Raw genomic sequence first — 20309 nt, 5'->3', positions numbered from 1 at the left:
TGATTCAGGTAGTATTATAGGTGGCCGATTTCTAGCCCGTTTTCTGTAGTTATCATAATCAGAAACCTTTTCATCAGTGGTGCCGTTAGGAAGTTTTTGAATGATGGTATTTATGTACACTACCATAAAATTTTATTGGGTCCATTATATGTACTACAACAAAACAATATGAATCTAAAAATTGAGTCTCTTAGTATTTCATCCGAATGGGGTGTTGTTCATTTAGATTGCATTCAGCCTGAATCACATAGGTATTTATTGATGTTAAAAATGAATTTTCTATATCTTTAATTATAAAAAAATGTTTTTCATGCGATAATTGAACCTGCTGCCTTTCATTGAAATAAAAAGCCACAGTCCGCAAGTATTACGTTAATGCATAATGTACCAAATATAAACCAACAGTAAAAGGAATATTTCTGCATGTTGGCTCATATTTAGTCCAAACCTTAAAATAACATTTTCGCAGAGTAAAATCATAAAAATACAGAAAACCTTACCTTGTCCAGATAAATTGTAATATTTCACCAACGTTACGTATTTTTACTAATAGAAATTGGGATGATAACTATTTTTAAACCAATTTTAAAAAGACACTTACGCGGGGCACCGGTCGAAATATGTCCTTCTAACTTGCAACTAATTTTTAGTACAGCTATTTACTCAAAGATGGTGTTGTTAGTATTTAGTATGGAAGCGTATGTACCGTTTAGGATCCTTCTTGCAGAAAACGAAGTTTTATTTATTCAAACAGGAAATATTGATCAAAGAACGGTGTGGATCATATTTGTACCAAAATGCAGGAAGGGGTTAAAAAAGTACCTTTTGTGTTTAGCTGGAGGTGACTTAAATATTTAACTGACTACATATACTTTTCAAGCAAAATCTATTTCTCGTATACATATGTGTAAACAATTTAATGTGTGAATGTATACCTCCTCCTCGGGTTTTTAAGCTCGATTAAAAAGGTTTAAAATGTACTCATATCGCGTGGCTAAATACTATTATCGTAACAGAAATAAAGAAATGTTGATATACAATTCAAAATTATATAAGGGAATTTAATATAAAATGTTGCTAACGTTATTCTAACTCGAAAGTCAAACTCAATCTTTAATTTCATTAAATTTATTTTGCCACTGTTATACTGTGAAGAAGAAAAATTTGAGTTTTCAATGTTACTGTGTTGATATTTAAAACACGTATTACTTGAATTATTTTAAAAGAAAACATATATTTGCTTACACAGCCTGTAAGTATATTGATACGAAGTTTTCGGTCAAGACTATTTGCAATTTAATATTATGTCAAAAACAAAAGCATGGTAATTAAAGGTTGTTTGTATGTTTATTATATGTTTGTAGTAAATTAACCTATACACACATATTTGTTACTCCTTTTAAGATACACCCAGCAAAACGGTACAAAATATATACTATCATTACTTTTCTCTGTTTTTTTCATTGATTATAATTGAAATCCGCTAATACAAACTCAATAACCATGAAATAATTGTTATTCAGTTTGTATTTGTGTATTTCATTTATATTGTCTTGTGTTTAATTTAAACTATTCTATCAACTCGTGTAAAGTTTTTAAGGGAACGGCTTAAATATTAAACAGTATTTTTCTTCCTTATAATGAAATTGTAGAAAACAGTCACATACTTGAACTATAGTATGTGAACGACATGCCTACCTTCTTCTTTAATGGTAACATAGTCTAAGCATATTTTTTCCTAGTATTCCATTACACAGAGTGCCAGTTCATTTGCCCTGATATTACATCAGTCAGTTTCATCTGCAGATGCCGAGGGGCACAAAACCCAGTCTACAACTTGTGAGCGTTTTATTGTTACGACTTTGGAACATTGTATATGGCAGAGTCAATCTGCCCTAGAGGAATTATCTACTACTAACTACTGTTTTACCCACTTCACTAAAATTATTTAATTTCCTAATGTATGCTACCACTTGCTTATTATTACAATCTGGTTTGGTTGTTTCATTTAGGGACACATTTAAACATCATTTAGACAGCTTTAGGGTAGTGTAAGGTTTTAAAAATTAAATTTATTTATAAATGTATGAATTAAGCAAATGCTGTCTGTGGACTGTGCGTTACATTTAGTAGTGTTTTGTTAATGCCTCGCCGCGATACTAAAATATCCTTTACATATACTGTTACTTCGTTATCTAAGTTGAACTATGTATTTATACAATTCAACTCCCGAGGCAAACATTTTAATTTAATCGTTAAATGAAATGAAGAAATGTGTAAAGTTAGCTTTTGTTGGTAATATTCAAGTAATTACACTAAGAAAAAGATATTATAGTTTAATACCTAGTATAATTTCTAACAAATACTTTTAATCATCTGTAATTTTATACAACAAATATTCTAATTCAATTCAAGAGTAAGAATAGGGCTATAATTTAAATGGAACGTAAAATCTAATCATTAATATATCACCTTAATATTGAGAGAACGCTAAGGAAACCACTCAAATCTTTTAGTAAATTAAACTCCGCTTTAAATTGTTCTCTGCAAATGTATGCGAAGTAAATCAGTGAAATTTTAAACGTTTCGCTGTGCTCGTAGCTATATTAAATCTGAGAACGTCACTTGAAAGAGAAAACTAAATAAATATAACGTTTAAGAAATCTACATTATTTGTGATTTATGCGTAGAATACGTAAGTTTTCTAAGCATTATTTAATTTAAAGAGTTATATCATTAGTAATAATAACACCCAATTGGGTTATCTCCACGTTGGATATGACGGTGTTATTACTACTAATCTCGACAAAGAAAACAATAAAACGAAACAGTTACCGAACTCCCAAACCCATGCAGGGTTGTGGAGCCAAGGGATCGATGAATGAGTTATATCACAATAATAACCTTTGTCTCTACTACTACCCAATAAGTATGATATAGCTATGCTACGGCAGGCATCTGTCTGTTTAATATATTCTAAGTAAGTTTTTTACATTTCGTTTTGCATTAAATTAGATAAGAGCAATCCCCTTTACAGATTATCCAAGCATCTGATATCAATTAGCCAATTTGACTCCGACGTGACAGGGTTTTTTGTATTTTACTACTACTTACTTGTCGATACTAGTAACTTTCTTATCGTTTTTAATCACAGTGCTTAAAACTACATCCCGTTGAGATAGCCAATGCTTAATTAGGGTGAAAGGTATAAATAATAACTCGGGCTTTGAATTAGTGAACAATTGCTAATGAGAGAACTATAATGAAAAATCTGTTTCATACACATAGAGAAACCTTTTAAACCTTACCTTGCATCGTTTCATTTGTGTTGCAACAAAAATATACGAGAAGTTCAATTAACCCTTTTCACATAGCTAAAAATTTAACTGTGAATAAGTCTATGTATGGAATTAGGTTACGCAATTTGAAGAGGATTTTGAATCATAATAAAAAGAACAATGGCTTTGGAGTGCTGAAAGTATTGAAAAAGTTGTCAAGTGCCCTTCACTGGTACCGCAGAGATGGCCCTTCAGAGAGCTTCGATCGCCTCTCTCTCGCCATTTATTAATCCATTTTTTAGTTAGTATAAACATTTTAACTTACTTTTTTTATAATTTTTTTTCAAAAAAAGTATTAATAGTTTTCATTTTACTGCTATAGTAAATATTAACATTTATTCGTACATGTTATCTTCATGTATCTATCGGTTACTTAACAATAAGACTTTGTTGAAGACAATATTGCGTTATAATCAAATATAATTGATTATAATGGTATGACTTAATTTTCATAATTTTGATTTTACTTGTGATTGACTGAAATTTTAAGTTAAAGGAAAGATTTTAGCTTAGATTATAACTAGATAAATGAGTGTCTGATTTTTAAGACTTTAAATATTTGTTACTGTCACCAGTTATAGTTTATAGTTAAAACTGTTTAATAAATAGAGAAAAATGATTTATTTTTAATCTTTATTGATAGTATACAATGTATAATAATAACCAAACTAAAATAAAGATAAAATTGTATAATTGACAATATCTACAGGTGTTTAAAGAGATTTCAGGGCAGTTTTTTCGATGTTAATTATTAATAGCATTAGCCTATTGTACATCATAAATATGGAATCTAATGATCTGGCATCTATATAATTATAATAGTACAAGTAATTTTGAAGTGAGTGATATCTTAATTAGTAACTTATGTCTTTCATAATGGCTATTTTAATAAATTATAACAAAAACTTTGCGCTTTTCTAAGTACATTTTTTTATATCTTATTATTATTACATGAGAGACTAAATTTTTATGAAGAAAATCTAAGTTCAACATTCACGTTCGCTAAATAGTTAAATATTGAGCGACCTTAAATCTAGTCGTGTGCAAATGTGTCTTTTATAATTTTAAAAAGTATCCTGTATAATTTCTCTATATCACTTTAATTTACAACAATATAAAATAAGTTTTTAATGGAAACACACTGTAGATAAAATGTATAAACTATTGGCACAAAAATATGACCGTTAATCATAAATAACCCGTCAGTAAAGTAGGTATTAATTTTTGGTTCAATTGGCACAAGTACTATCTATTATGTTCTCTAAATTTTAACAAGAGACTAAAATCATGAATGTCAATGAATTATTATTATGTATTTATGCATAAAACTGGTTATTCCTATAGGTACTGAAATTGGCTGTGTCAAAAACAAAAACCGTCGGAAGAAGTAATTTGCTCCCATATTAGGTCAAAAAGCCTAATAAATTCTCAGGTAGTTTATCTTAATTCTATCTAAACTAGAATTAAAAGTATGGATTAAGAAATAAAAGTACTAAGTATAAGATGTTTAGAGAAGAACCAGGTGCGCCGTTTTCTTTCGCTGGAAGAAATGAACTTGGAGCGGCTGGTGACGCATGCTCATGTAGTTTGGACTCATCAACTCCGCTTCCTTCACCCTCATCTTCATCATCATCAGGAGGTATTGTCGCCTGTTTTAACGCCTCAGCGTGTGGCAACTTAGGAACGTGTGTTGAGTTTTTGGCTGTAGCGCTCGTAGAGGTCACGGGAGCTATTGAGGTCGATGTCGTATTTGCAGTTACCATTTCATAAATGGCTTCATTACTGACGTTAGCGTACGTCGTGAATTTTAAAAATATCTCTGTCAAATTGGCATCGCTATTCGCCGGGAAGTTTGTTGAAAAATTGAGCAGCTCGTCCCGTAACTGTTGATTGTAAGGCGCATTGCAGAGATTGTCATCACATATGCAGGTCAACAGATATTCAGTTTTGTATTCCAAAACACAAGGTGACCCTTGAGCCGCTCCGCAGGCAAGAGAGATCGTTAAATCTGTAAGGAAAAATATTATTGAATGCCTGATAGACATACATTTATACACGAGTGTTTGGGATGGCCACGATATTTTCGTATTTTCTAAATATAATAATGTACTATCTAGCGGAATATATACAATATACATTGATCATAATAACCGTAAAGGTCTTATCTAATTGTATAACTAATTTAAATATTCAAAGCGCTACAGATAGTAATTAGAATTCAATTAGTAATAGAATATTTAAATCAGGTCAGAGGGTAAGAACTTACTAGGAGTTGACACAACTGTAGTGCAATAGGGTTTTTCATCTGGACACATGCCGACCCAACTGGCATTAGTGCTTAAATGACATTTTCGAGGCTGGATACCTGCTGACATTTTGTTAGTTACTGATGGTCAAGAAAATAAAACACTATTCAATTACATATTTACGTAGTTTTCTGGTTTAAAAATTTCTTAACACGTTTAAAAATATTGTCTATGGTTTCAAACAGGTTTGTAAGCTCGACCTGCATTAAATTATGTAGTTAAATATAGGTTAAATGTTAAGTTAGGTTAATTACATGTAGTTTATAAACATTTTTTTGTAATGATAAAGTGTAATTATTATTACAATTATGAAACGAGCGGAATAAAAGCAATGTTTTATTTCCTTGTATTATTTTAAGTTACTAAGTATATAACTATCTCTTAAAAGCACGCTGCAAATTTCCACTTAAAAAATAACCAATAAACTGTATATCCTAACCATAAAATCAAGCTCTCACTATATTATATAGTCTTGGTATATATTATATAATACAGTGTATAATAGTACCGAAACCTAATCAAGTCTATATTTATTACGATTGTGTTGTGCAGGACGTTTCTAATTTGCTTTGTGCACTTGGAATGCAAGACTGCACAATATATGTTTATGTCGAGGGAATAAGTTAAGATTTGCGATAAATATCTTCGTAAATATGTTTTGTGTTTAAATAACTATATTTAAAAAAAATATAATTTTTATTAATTGCAGTTCATTTAAAAAAATATAAAATTCACACATTAGATTTTATATAGAACACGGGGAAAGCGTACAGGAGGCGTATGTGACATTAAGTGATACCGCCACCGCATCGCGAATGCGTTGTCGGGCTTTTAGGGAATGTTTTGTAACCTTCTTTTCTTGAAGGACCCTTAGTCAAATTCATTCGGAATTACTTCAGTGGGCATCTGGATCTACATAGTGGTGGTAAGCGGCAAAAAACTCTTCTCTTCGTCTTAAAAAATCATGTTGCATATATATAATGTTAAGAATTTATTATATTTAATAAGATGGTGTTATCTATTAATCGGTTTATCTGCCAAAGTGATTTTTTTTAATTTGCTTAAGCAAAAATACTTTTATGAAAATCGTGTGCTTAAACATACATTTCTTTTACCGCAATTTTAACTGACTAGACTGTCCTTTGCCTCTTTAATCTCCGCATTTCCTATTTTTATTTTCTCAGCGACCCAAAATGTTGGAACGTGTTTGGACTAAAGGCAAGCTATTTATACGATATATTTTAAACGCTTTTGTATAATGGTCATATCCATTGAATTTTTTCATAACTTGCCATGTTAACGTTTATTGCTTAGTTTACACAGAAATTCTGAAAGCTCTTACATGGATTTTTTTAAAGCTTTAAAAAAAATGTGCGTGTAGTTTATATTAAAAGTTGTATATTTGTTTAAAAGAATGGTGGTCAGTTTTCTGTGTCCGAATGAATGTTTCGTCGGGAAATAGACTCGGCGCAACAATGCTGTTAATTAACGAATTATGCTTTTTACTACTGCGTTTTTGCAAATTAAAAAGTTCATGTTTTAGAAATAGTATTAATTATCAAACCATTAAATTTAATGAATCAAAAAGGTAAGAGTAATTGTTAGACTCATAAAAAATTCAATCATCGTTACAATAAAGTTTATGAATACTCCAACACGGTGCGTTGCTTGGGGATTTCGACCGCAAACTTTTATATTCTGAAATCAACATAACAATCTCGTTTGTTACCTGAATTATCCGGAAACATCTTAAAATACTGTTATTTGAATATTGTTGAATATTTTGGTGCATATTTAAAGATGTTTATACAAAGAGGTTACTCTCCAAAATGTATTTAAGGTTCTATGTTTATCGCGGAAATTCTCTTAGATAACATAGGGTTAAAATTTAACAATATAATTCGGCATACTGAAACTTAGATACCAATCTGCTTTTTTGTTTTCAATTTTAACAATTATAATTTCAACATTAGGCTCAATTTATCGAATCTAACACCTAAACATAAACATACATAAACGAGCATAAACAAAATCCGGAAACGTAACGCTATATTTGTCTCAGTATACAAATGTCTGGCAACAATCATAGACAGAGACTAGAGGAGAAGGAATCTTTATACGATGAATTATTTTTTTCCAGAAGCCGTTTCATAGAAAATAGGCATGGTTCATCCCGGACCAAAGAGGGAAAAACGGTATTGACTACATCTTTTCAACTAATAGATAAACAAAAACTCTTTGAAAAAGGAAGATTATGTGGAAGTTTCTACTATGCTCGACGTATTAAACGTGATTGACAGATATTATGAGCAACCTTATACCTTTTGTTATGCCTTTGACGACTAATGACGCACAAGCTTGACTTACCCGATATTACCCACTGAAGATATACCGGATATCAGCTAATATCAGATAAGGATGGCTCTGAAATAATAACAATAAAACACTAGGCGAAGGCAAAGCGTGGTGAGTGAGAGAAAGAGCAAGTGTTACACCAATCCTCAGAATGCTTCAGAGCTGCTTCAAGATACGTGGCATGGCATGGCATACCTAATCATTATTTTCTTCAAACTAAATAACTACTAAATATGCTTTTAATTATATATATAATAGACCTATTGGACTACTGAGCCATGTATATAGGCTATTTTTATAGTTCTCACGAACCGTCTTGAATGGACTCTAGATGAGTTTCGACCGTGCGTACTGACTGGTTTCCGAAAAGCCTACAAACGCTGAAGTATACCGTATAGGAAAATGTGTGATCGTACAGACTTCAAGAGCGATGCACTAAGGTTATTTGACATTAGCGAGGTGTCAGACAGCGCACCCAATTACGTATATCCCAAATTTATTACCGTTGGCATAGAAGATGCCTTCAAACACTTTAAATGGAACTATCAATGGCGAGTAGATTTTACACGATTTGCAGATGATTTCGCTTACATGGTAATGTGTCTGGAAGATCTCAACCGAATGCTCTTTAAACTTCGAGAGTTTTAAAAACATATAAGTCTTGAAATAAACATGGATACAACAAAAATTATGTCCAGTAACATTGGGAATCGTAATTCTCGAGTTAGAGGGTGAATATGTTTGCCTATGCCATACAATACAATTAGGTAGATCAAACTTCGAGAAGTATCAGTTGAAGAATATGACGTGAATGCAAAGAGCGGGGGTAGCAGATACTGGAAATTTAGGGAAGAGTCCCAAGTCTGTCTAACCACATTATAATGCATGATTCAATTATTCAAGAATTGCAATTATTGTTACGGATGGTTAGTCACAGAACATCACATAAACACCGAAAAGCACAGAAACGATTTGACCCTTTACTTGGGGATGTGATTTTAAACAAAACATACTCAAAGTTTACCTTTGTCCAATAAAATCATTTAAGTACGGTCTGTGAAACAGCCTGAAAGTTAGTAGTAAGTAAAGTAATTAAACTTGTTAACCCTAACATTAAATTTATTATTCGATATGTCGTAGACATGTCAAATAATGCGGCACGTACAGTTTATTACTTTATCTTTCGTAAAATTCCTATAATTCGAACATTTGTATTCGTAATTAAATTTTGCTTAAAAAATGTATGTATACTTACGATAAGTTTAACTTCAATGTTATGTTATAAATAAATTAGGTAATTGTTAATCATTTAAGATAAAACCAAGAAAATTTTAAATCACTATAATCGATTGGAATTATTAAACCGTATAAAAGAAATTAGAATTTTACAAATTAAATTCCTACACAACTAACACAATTATAAAAATAATACAAACTTGTCTGTGGCAAAGCACCAATCCTTGTATCCACTATCAGTAGCATCAATATACAAAAGAATATAGCACAAGAGAACATCTTTATTCTCATCCCTACAGTATATTTGCACCTTGCTTGATATTAACTCAATAATTATGTCTGTATAGTCTATTCTAACGCATTATTCATAATTGATTACAAACTAAAATTTCAATTTCACCAGTATAAAAAACGAAAAAAAAACGATATTGTAACCAGCGACGCCGGCTTTTTAATTCTCTAAATCAGTGTATTTACATCTGATTTCGTACAAAAAATCTATAAATTCTTCTATAATATACGAATAAAGTAATAAATGATGTATGTTAATTAATTAATCACGTTTCCATTAGCTCTCGTAGCCCACTAAATAATTAACTTCGATTCGCGGTCTAGCTACGACGTAGCGTAGCTCTTTGGCTACGTCCCGTAGACGACTGACGTAGCTCTAGTGGCTTGTAGCCGACATCCCGGACAACACTTCAATCAGAATACGAATTGAATAATTTTATACCCGAGATAATGAAATAAGGAAATCGATAGTTTAACGATTATAATTCTATCCCTTAAACATTTTGGAACAATGCGTTTATACTAAAATATTACAATAGGTAAACCCGACTCTAAAATCCAGACTTTTCTCGAATTCTATAATTATGTTGCTTTTCAGTCTCAGTCTGATCACAAATATGTTTTGAATATTAGAAATTAGTATTTAATTGAATATATTTTATTACACACAACTTAAAGACGAGATATTACATATTACGAAATACAGCGATGATATACATAAAAAGAACGTATTTAAACTAAATTAATTTGTCAGAAATTAGTCGATATATTGCGCAATGGACTTATTATAGCGTAATTGAAAATAATTATCCAAAAAGCAATTAATGGAGCGTATAGCTGTCATTTCGATTGTTCACTCCCATGTTGGTTTATAGACAAAACCGATTATGATACAAATACTTTCAATTAATTATAACCGCAATTTACGTCATGTTAAATCGTTTTTATATTATACATTAATTTAAAAGATAACTATAATGTTTATAATTTTATATTAACTTCTTAATATGTAACTGTATTTTCTTTATCGTATTTTCTTTCTAAACATCAATCATATCCCGCTTAATATATAGGTCTCATTTGTAAAGTGTAACATGAGAGCAACATTATATGAACGGATTTAAAAAAAAAACTTTTGCATTAATAAAATTTAAAGGTAGGATTTCAGATTCGTTTTCAAATAGTACCTTCGAGCACGAAAGTTTGAAAGGACTCCGCATTGCGGAAAGACGCTGAAAAGAAGTAATTATTTATTACCAGCTGGTGTTCACGACTTCGTCTATATATAGATCTATGTACATCAAAATATAGCTTCATTTTATTTATAATATTACGATGAAATATATCCAGACAGATAAATCTCAGGGAAAGGTATTCGGAATAACCATGAGGGCGTAGGGAGGCTGGGAGGAATGTAACATTAATTGGCAATCTCCGTATCCAAATGCCCTCGCTCGAGTGTTATCCTCAAATATATTAGTTACCGTTCATTAGTGAGATGGTTGCATAATATTGTATGTGTGTTATGCGTGTATATATATGTTTTTATTGAGTACCTTACCTAAAATATTTAGTGAAATTTTCATGTGCGCGTTTTCTTTAATAAAAAAAGAATATGTTTAAGGTAACATATTGTTAAAATTGTTACTATAAGATTAGTATCACCTAATATACAATAATAAATATATATCTATCCTGGTTTTGTTAATAACGCACTCAATGTTAGGCTCGATTTGGCGAACAAAGGAAATGTGTCAGCTTTAATTCATATCTTAACGTGAACAATGGCATAATAATGATTTATTTGCAAAAATATGGTAAAAAATGTTATGGCCGTAGGATAATATACCCATACTTCACATAATTACTTGCAAATTTGTTTTAAAAGGAATTTTATATAGAAGTTAGATATATATTGAGTCATATCATTATAGTCTTCTCTTATATTATTTGTGTTGATAAAATATCACATTATAAAAATAAATTATTGGTAAATTATTATAAACCCAATCCAGCCATACGTTCTTTTACAATTGAAAATTCATTTTTTTAAATGAAGTAAAGGAAGTTTGGCCACCGAAATTAAGGGAAATTTAATTTTACAAAAGACTTAATTTTGCCGTGTCGTTTCGAGCAGACAATATGTAAAACTAACAATAGTTTTAAATCTAAAGGGTTTAGGGTTTGGGCTAGATGAGGGTCTTATAAAGTCGGTACGTTGGTTTCAAGTTACGCTTGGGTATTTCGTGCCGAATCCTGCAGGTGTCTACGGTTTTTTTTAAAACCTGCTCGGTGGTTTTTCAACATGATCCAATATGACCAAATGTATCTAGACACATTTGAATAGAAGTTTTCATTCCTTTTGCACAATACTTTAGGTTTGTGACTCCTTGATAAGATACGCCCCTAACCATAATACGCGACAGAGTCCTAGCGAGAATCGTCATTAATCGCAATAAGATTTTTTGCTTCCTTATGGGATTTCGAAAAACTTTGGCTTTAACAGCATTTGGAGTTCTAACACCACGCAGCCGCACATATATTTTCTGGTCTCCGACAGACAAAGTATTGCTGTATCTGTGTGTAGTACGATACACGAACATACGACTGATACTAAGATTTTGAAGTGTTAGGAATATGACCGACCCACATTGTGCAAGGCGATAACTGTAATCCTATTTTCTTAAGCACCCCATTCCAAATTATAATTTAATAAAGAACACGAAATAATATATGAAATGGCGAAAAATCTAAAGAGGTTTTAATAAAATAATATAATATATAATGTATGTGATTCAAATTTAGAATAATTAAAAAGTTTGAAACAAAGAAAATGTTTTTATTTCACAGTATTTATGGACAGACAAGTTGTCGTAATGTGAAGTTGTAAGTCATGAACTTATTAACTAAAACGAAATATAAATCTAGCTGTAGATTCTAATTTTAAATTAAGAAAACTCTGCAGACTTTTACGTGATGTAAGTTTAAAGCTAAGTGTGTGGATTCCATTAAAGGACTTCGAAACTTCGTAGGAAAATATTCGTCCCAGGAGATGAAAGTTTGAAACACGAGTTTCATATAGTTATAATTTTATTTCTTTAAATAATGATAAATGGGAGGATGGTACTAACGAAGCGCGTTTAATTCTCAAATTGAACTCAAGTTAAACTATGAAGTTAAAAGGGCTCAAATTATTTAAAAAATCATAATATCTCGAGATTAAAAATAAATTGTCTAATATATTATACATGTTTTATGCTTTTATTATTTTAAAAGAGATGAGAATGTTGCCATGCATAAAATTTTAATTAAAGATATAATCATTTATCAGAAGCCGTCGTGAAATATTCAGAGGAAAAGGAAACGGCACTCACACGTAGACGTTTAATGAATTAATTAATGAGTTTGGAATTCTTTGTTTGATATTCGTCTGCGCTATTACCATTTATGTAATAAATAACTGTACCTATCGTTTTTCTTTCAGATGAAGAGTTCTAGAGAAAGAAATACATCTTCACATAGAAAAAATTACGTTATTCACTCGTTTCATTCGACGTAAATGTTAGACAAACTTTCGAAATTAAAGCAATAAATAAACCATTACTTAAAGAGATGTTTTGAACATTTATACTTTGTATAAATCATCATCTTTTGCAGGGTACTTATATCAATTGATCAGTTCATTGCTTCGATTTTTGACTCTAAAAAACTGAAAATAAAGTCATATATATCGTTACAAGACTAATACTGGACACAAAGTAATAACGTTTTGAATTGCAAAATATGGATATTGGGTTGGATTCAAAACAAATAAAAGTGAGGATGGCCGGATGAGTTCAAAACGTAATGGAGTCGTAATCAAAGTGAAAACGGTTTAATCAGGCGACTGAGTTGGCTCAGCGACGGTCTAATGCAATTATCTGCGTAGCCTTTGCAGATGCCAACGATACCAAATTTTTTAATATCCAATGGATTTCAAAATTTTCTTAAACTTCTTAAAAAAAATTACGTCATTCACTCGTTTCATTCGACGTAAATGATAGACAAACTTTCGAAATTATAACAATAAATAAATCATTACTTAAAGAGATGTTTTGAACATTTATACTTTGTATAAATCATCATCTTTTGCAGGGTACTTAAATACGATTAAAAAAATATATAAATAAATACGATTTTCGCTCGCGATCTGCAAGTTACGTAATAAGATAAATACAAAATGTGATATTAAAATTGTTGTCCTTAGTTTATTTTCTTCTGGTGTATCCTTAGTGCCTTGATATATATTGATAATATCATAGATTTAATATACATTATAGAAGAGGTTTTTGGTTTGATATAATAACATTTATACTTTATACTTTAAAAAAAATATAAGATATCATATGACCTATAGAGTCGATTCTGTCTATTAAAGGTACAATAAAGTTTTAATATTTAATAATTGAATTTATAAATTAAGAGTTATATTTATAAAGAGTCTATCATATAACACGATACTAAGGCTCATACACTGTAAAATACTTACTGTTAGTACCTACATATACTCTTCAGATATAATACTACATTAACTATATTATGCATAGGTTTTATTATAATAGAATATAATATTAACCCCATAAGCGATTTTTTTTATAAATGGCGCAGAACACATTATAATGAAAAACATAGGAAAGGCTTCGACAAACCGATAACATTTTGATGAATTGCTTACATTTATCAGGCAATTGATCACCCAATTTTGAACGGTGTTATTTGATCGAGAATGAATCGTGACACTAAGCGTTACGATATTTGAAAATAATGTGTGTAGATATTGTCAACTTAAAATTTCAATAAAAGCCTATTCATTATTAGTCTTTAAAAGACATTTTACTTTTGTGACATTTGCATAATTTTTTTTACATATGAACTATATGACTCCTAGTACATATGTTTAAGTATAACACAATTAGATTACAATTCCTACAAAAAATATGACAGTTCTTCAATATGGTTATCAATCCATTACAATCGTATCGTGTAAAAATATACAAAAATGCTATGGCATACGCATTCCCCATTTATCGCAAGAGATGCCTAAATCCATCTACGCAATAATCATTTTATTGATGACGACACTTAGCGTCGTCATCTTGGTATATTTGAAAGCGAACTCTTGCAGCGATTTTAAAACACTAAAGTCTTAAATATCCCTATAGGCTATAGGTCATACAATTTCCTGCAGTATTGTATATTACAAATAGGTATATGTACTTGTTTAATAGCAAAAAGCTTGAGGCTTTCAAATATTAGGACTTGGGTTTGACTAGGAATTCGAAAGAGCTTACTAGGAATTAGGATTATTTACACATATAACACAAAATTACCTACTGATTTTGATAAACCTATTCTATTATTGAATAGACAATGACGATATTTGGACAAAAAACCAATCGAGATACCTTAACGAATCAAATGTTACGACAATATGAAACTGGAAATGTGTTCAAATGTACTCAACATTGGAACACCATTCCAACACCACCATCACCATCTAAACGTTTTTAGTTTGAAAATTGAAGGTCGCAGCGTAACGTTAATTTGAAAACATAGGGAAATATTAGTTCATAGTCCTCACTAATCTAGTCTATAGAAAAGGAAAAGCTTCGGCAACAATGTACAATCTAGTATTACATGTGAATCAATTACTGAGAGTCAATGCGCGTATGCCTGGGAGGACCACTTCCCTGCCTATTAATATTCATTCAACGTGATCGGATTTCTGTTCCATGATCCATATAACGGTCAAATACATTACGATTATTATGAGGCATTGGATGTTAACCATTATAATACATTGAACCTAAATATGTCAAAGCACAATCGAGCGTAGTTGAAAGTTTCATAAACTACAATCGATATATTTATTTAATATTACTGTACTTATTGTCTGATGTAAGTAAATATTGTTATGTGCCTACAGGCCCAAATATATATTTTTTTATAAAGTAAAAATAAATAATAAATACCAAAAAAAATCTCAAATAAGGAGTATGCCCTTTAATCACGTGAGCCTATACAATCGTAATAAAAATGAAAGTCAATATTAAATAACTTATGTTTGTAGTCTCGGCAATATCTGTCAAAATATATATGAGTTACTGAAATATAAGTAATGTGATCAATGATATTAATAATGTGATAATTAGTCGGCGGAGCATCCACGCCTTTTCGTTCCACTTCAACGAAGAATTTGCCTTCATTGGCTGATTATCGATAAATTGTTTAATTAGTAAATTCAGGGTCGTTAAAATATAAACTGATGCTAAAAAATTCAAGGATCTTTAAGAATTGTGTCTTTTTAAAAATTCCAGTTGCATAATATTGTCTTAAAGGTGATCATCCCTCAGGTCACTATGTTGCTCCCATCATAAGCGTACTTTTGGGTCAAAAGCATGCGGGTTTCCTTATGAGGTTTTCCTTCACTGTGGTGGTTTTTTAGATAGGTCTATTGGAGCACAGACATGATTCAAATACACAACCTCAGCAATAAGAGTGGCCAATTATTTGATATATATGATTATATCACTACATAGTTACTTTTCTCTATAAACTGGGTAATCTCAAACCCTATTTTTGAAAATGAAACCAGCTAGGATTAAATTTGTTAAATCAAAACAATACATTTAGGTCTGGGTTTACTGTGCAATATGGTACCTCATAAAGTATATTAAACACCCTCCCCACAATTGGCTGCTACTAAAAAAACTATGAATTTGATTTAAAATATAAGTAATAATCAATCTTTAATTTATAAAATATAGGAGTCAAACAGGAATTCTGGCTTACAAAAGAGGGGACACAATAAAGGTAGCTTTAATAAAAACAGGTAAAACAATGTTTTACAAATTATAATTAATATATCTCTTGCGGTGGTGGTCTGCCAAATAAAAGTTTCCATGAGGCAGGTTGCATGAACTGAGTGGTAGGATTTTGATCTTGATCCAAAAGTGGATAGATGTTTTGAAGTTGTTGTACCATATCATATGCATCAGGTACATTGTCTCCTTCTGAGCAGTATTTATAAACACACAAACATGGTACAGATTTCTCTTTACATATATTAAATAGCAAAGCAGCATACCCACCACCAAATATTTTAATGTCCCTTTCTTGTTGATCATGTGGAATTAAATTTGCTATCTGAATGCGCTCTGAGTAAGGTGTGTTATTGCTTGCAATAAATCTGAATGGTGATGTCATTATGTATTTTTTCTCATGCGCAAAACTACTTGATAGTATTATAATATCTTTTATTTGCTTTTGCTGAAACTGGTCTACTAAATTTTCCAAGAAACATCGCGCTTGTTTTTGTATAAGTGGAGATCTCACTTGAAGGACAAGCAAATTGTGAATAGTCGATATATATAACTCACAGGCGGTTGATAGAGTACTTGAAACTAAATCGTACGGGTCACATCCAACTAAAGGAACTTGAGCTGTTGTATAAATCGAAGCTAGCTTTTCCATCCGTAATGTAGCGATCAAAAGATCACATGCAAGTTGTGCCACATTTCCTACAGCTACGCTGGGAACTACTAAGGTGTAATTGGTCAGGTCATAATTACTCAACCACTTCCAACTATTTTGCAAATTCATGTTTCTTTTTCTAAAAATAGGCCAATCTTTAAGTTTTAACTCGATGCTTTGCTTAAATTATCTTTTTAATAGTAGGCAGTTTAAAAAAATGATGCACTTTATGAATAGTAATATTTTTTAAATGTACTTAGATGATTTTTAATTTGAAGTCACCAAATATATAGTAAACACGATTTCAAATTAATAACTTGTGACAGTTCAGTCGTATCAGTGATTCAGTGATGCCAATTGCCAACTCCTATAGAATGTTCCCCCTAGGACCAACTTTGAATACCCCTAAAGTTTTTGTGGTCCTGTATAGGAGTTAATTTTAAATTTGCATTAAAAATACATTAAAGTATATTAAAATAGTAGAAAATGTCGACCTTGGAGTATTATAGTTTGTTGATATTTCAGTTATAGCCACGCTTAGAATTTTTATTTGATTTCGTTATACTTAATATAAATAGTATAGAATCATGCGTTTGAAAAAAAACCTTATATAAAGTACCTCTTAAAAAATCCTCTAAGTAGATTTACTTTCTAAAACCCCGATTCTGTTTCCCCCTAAATTTAGGGCAAAAACCCCGTAGTTGGAAACACTGTATTTAATTATTATTTATTCTCAACATGACATTGCAGATTCTTTCATTCTGTATTCTTAGCCAAGTATGTATTTCCATATTTTTTAATGTCAATCTTATTGTACCAATGTCGTGAAGTGATTTTGTCTAAAACCTCAGATTAATAAATCATCAACATATTATTGTGTATAGTCAACCATTACTAAACAAAGACATTTAATTCGTTAAATAATATCTCAAATTATTAGCTATTAGATTCTAAGGTGCTAGATTATATGATAACGCTGTATACATGCAATACTGCATGCATGCAACAAAAGTTGCCATTAAGGACACACTTTTACCTACCGACACCAGTTATAGATTTTAGTTCTGAAATATGAAATTTATAAAATGTAATTTAAACTAAATTCTTGATGTTATAAAGATGGAAATTGTATAAATCGTTAGATTAAATGATGTAAAGATTTTCTGATTATCAGTGACACCATCCCACTATAGCCAAATTGTAACTAGTCCAATTTTGACAGACTCTTTGAGTCTTCAATATATAAAAAATTTTTTAATACTAACTATACTATTTATTTAATCAAAGATGCCTTTATATGGGTCACATAAAGGTATAGCTGGTAATGAAATAGCAGACAAAGCTGCATTTGAAGGGACACTCTTAATGTGGGACATGTTCCTATGACTGATTATCATTATTATATAAATAACTCAATTAGACATTTATGTACAACATTATGGAAATGAGATCTGAAATTTAAAGGAAAATGGTATGGAAGTATACAAGTAAATTTAGTGATTAGACCCTGGTATGACGTGTTGGATACAGCTAATCGCGAGTTCATTACCACAATCAACAGATTGCGATATTGTGAATTAGTGACCCATAATAAGATTTAGCTTGTCTCGTTATCAGGACTTAAAATTATTAAAAAAAAGTAACTAGTCCACGGCGTCTTCTTAATATATTATAGACAAACTCACTTTACGACATGCTTGACCGACACAACACGAATTTGTATGGGACTCACGCTTTGTCTCGTGACCCTTTTCAATTCATCAATTCGTTTGGTCACTTGGTGTTAGTGCCTAGTGGATCGTCGATGCCTGTCGAAAAGTGGCTTTGTCTCAAGCCCGCGTTATTAATCTTTCGGTATAAGTATGGGATGGTACAAATAAAGTACTAACGAAAAAACGCGGGAAGCTTCGAATTTGGCGGGCGCGATTTTTGCTTGAATTTTCTGTAAAATAATATTTTTAAAAATTTAGTGATCAGAATAGTTAAATATTGTATATATTTATAATTTGTATTATTATTTATATTTTTCTTCTTCTTTCTTCGAGTTTTGGTAAGCTTTTCTGAGTTTTATGAACGAGCCTCCGGACCCGGGGGGCACGGCGCCCCCCGCGGTTGCATTTATCACAATTTCGAATGAATCCGGTATGGATTCTGACTGTTCTTTGGCCTCCAAAAGGAAGCTGAAGCGCAGTCACAGACAAAATTTACACAAAGTTTGCAAACATTGCAATAAAAGAAAACGCAAAAGTACTACAGAACACTCTAAACCCTCAGACAGTCCTTCTTGTCAATGCACAGATGTATTTGCTGAGACCACTGTGACACCACCAACCAACAATTTGCCTCCACCTAGTCCTTCCACTAATAAGACAACAATGCCTCTTCTTTCCACCGATATATCATCTAAACCCACCAAACAAATTGGTAGAGCTAGTTACGATGCCAATGACCACGGCCCGTTTGTGGTACATGTGCAGAAAGTACAGTCATCTGATGATGATAGCACAGTTTTACACCCAGTTGTATTCGGGAGATTTTTAAAAAAATTTCTGTTTAAAAATATTGTAGATGGTAGTTTAAAACGTATTGGCAGAAATAAAATGACATTAACTTTTAGTAAATATACAGACGCAAACAGCTTTATAAATTCAAACTGCTTACCAACTAACAACATGAAAGCTTTTATCCCTACTTTCAATATTACAAGGATGGGTTTGGTTAGGGGAGTACCAACGGAATGGTCTCCTGAAGATATTATGGAAAACACTAACATACCCATTGGGTGTGGGGAAATTATAAAAATCAGGCGACTTAATTATAAAATCATGGTCAATAACTCACCTACGTGGAAACCTTCACAAACAGTTGTTTTTACATTTGATGGACAAGTTTTGCCTAAACGGATATTTATGTGTTATAATTCTATGCCGGTTAAATTGTATGTGTATCCCACAATTCAGTGCTTTAATTGTTGCCGCTTTGGGCACACCAAGGTCCAATGCAGGTCAAAGCCCAGGTGCTACAAGTGTGGTCAAGGCCACACTGGAGATACTTGTAATGTAGAGGAAGACCATGGTTCTTGCTGCTTATGCTCTGGGCTGCACTTTGCTTCAAGCAAAAAATGCCCAGAATATGTGAGACAAACAGATATAAAAGTAACAATGGCAGAGAATAGCTTATCTTATATTGAAGCGTCAAAATTACATCCCCCAATTTCGAAATCATTTGCTGATGTTGTATCCTCTCTCCCAAGTAAATCTCTTCCTGGTGG

At 31.4% G+C, this 20309-nt stretch overlaps 2 protein-coding genes across 3 annotated transcripts; both read right to left on the bottom strand.

Annotated features, from left to right (window-relative positions):
• Window positions 1–4005: 4005 nt before the first annotated feature.
• Window positions 4006–18896, bottom strand: LOC110992393. Of its 2 annotated transcripts, none has more exons than XM_022258198.2 (3): window positions 18771–18896; window positions 5605–5703; window positions 4006–5346 (listed from the first exon to the last, which is right to left on the bottom strand). In XM_022258198.2, exons 2-3 carry the CDS (start codon window positions 5651–5653, stop codon window positions 4802–4804), a joined length of 594 nt encoding a protein of 197 aa, XP_022113890.2. In that variant the 5' UTR covers window positions 5654–5703; window positions 18771–18896; the 3' UTR covers window positions 4006–4801. The 2 variants fall into 2 exon arrangements, with proteins under 2 accessions (XP_022113890.2, XP_022113889.2); XM_022258197.2 differs by lacking the exon at window positions 18771–18896 and adding an exon at window positions 9436–9873.
• On the bottom strand, window positions 16404–17344 carry LOC110992392 (proteasome assembly chaperone 2). Its single transcript, XM_022258196.2, has one exon. The coding sequence runs from the start codon at window positions 17165–17167 to the stop codon at window positions 16424–16426; it is 744 nt and encodes a 247-aa protein (XP_022113888.1). The 5' UTR covers window positions 17168–17344; the 3' UTR covers window positions 16404–16423.
• Window positions 18897–20309: the final 1413 nt, after the last annotated feature.

Source organism: Pieris rapae, chromosome 6, assembly GCF_905147795.1.
Source record: "Pieris rapae chromosome 6, ilPieRapa1.1, whole genome shotgun sequence".
In the NCBI taxonomy this organism is placed as follows: domain Eukaryota; kingdom Metazoa; phylum Arthropoda; class Insecta; order Lepidoptera; family Pieridae; genus Pieris; species Pieris rapae.
Note: the sequence above shows the minus strand (reverse complement) of the source record. Positions and strands in the feature narration are given on the sequence as shown.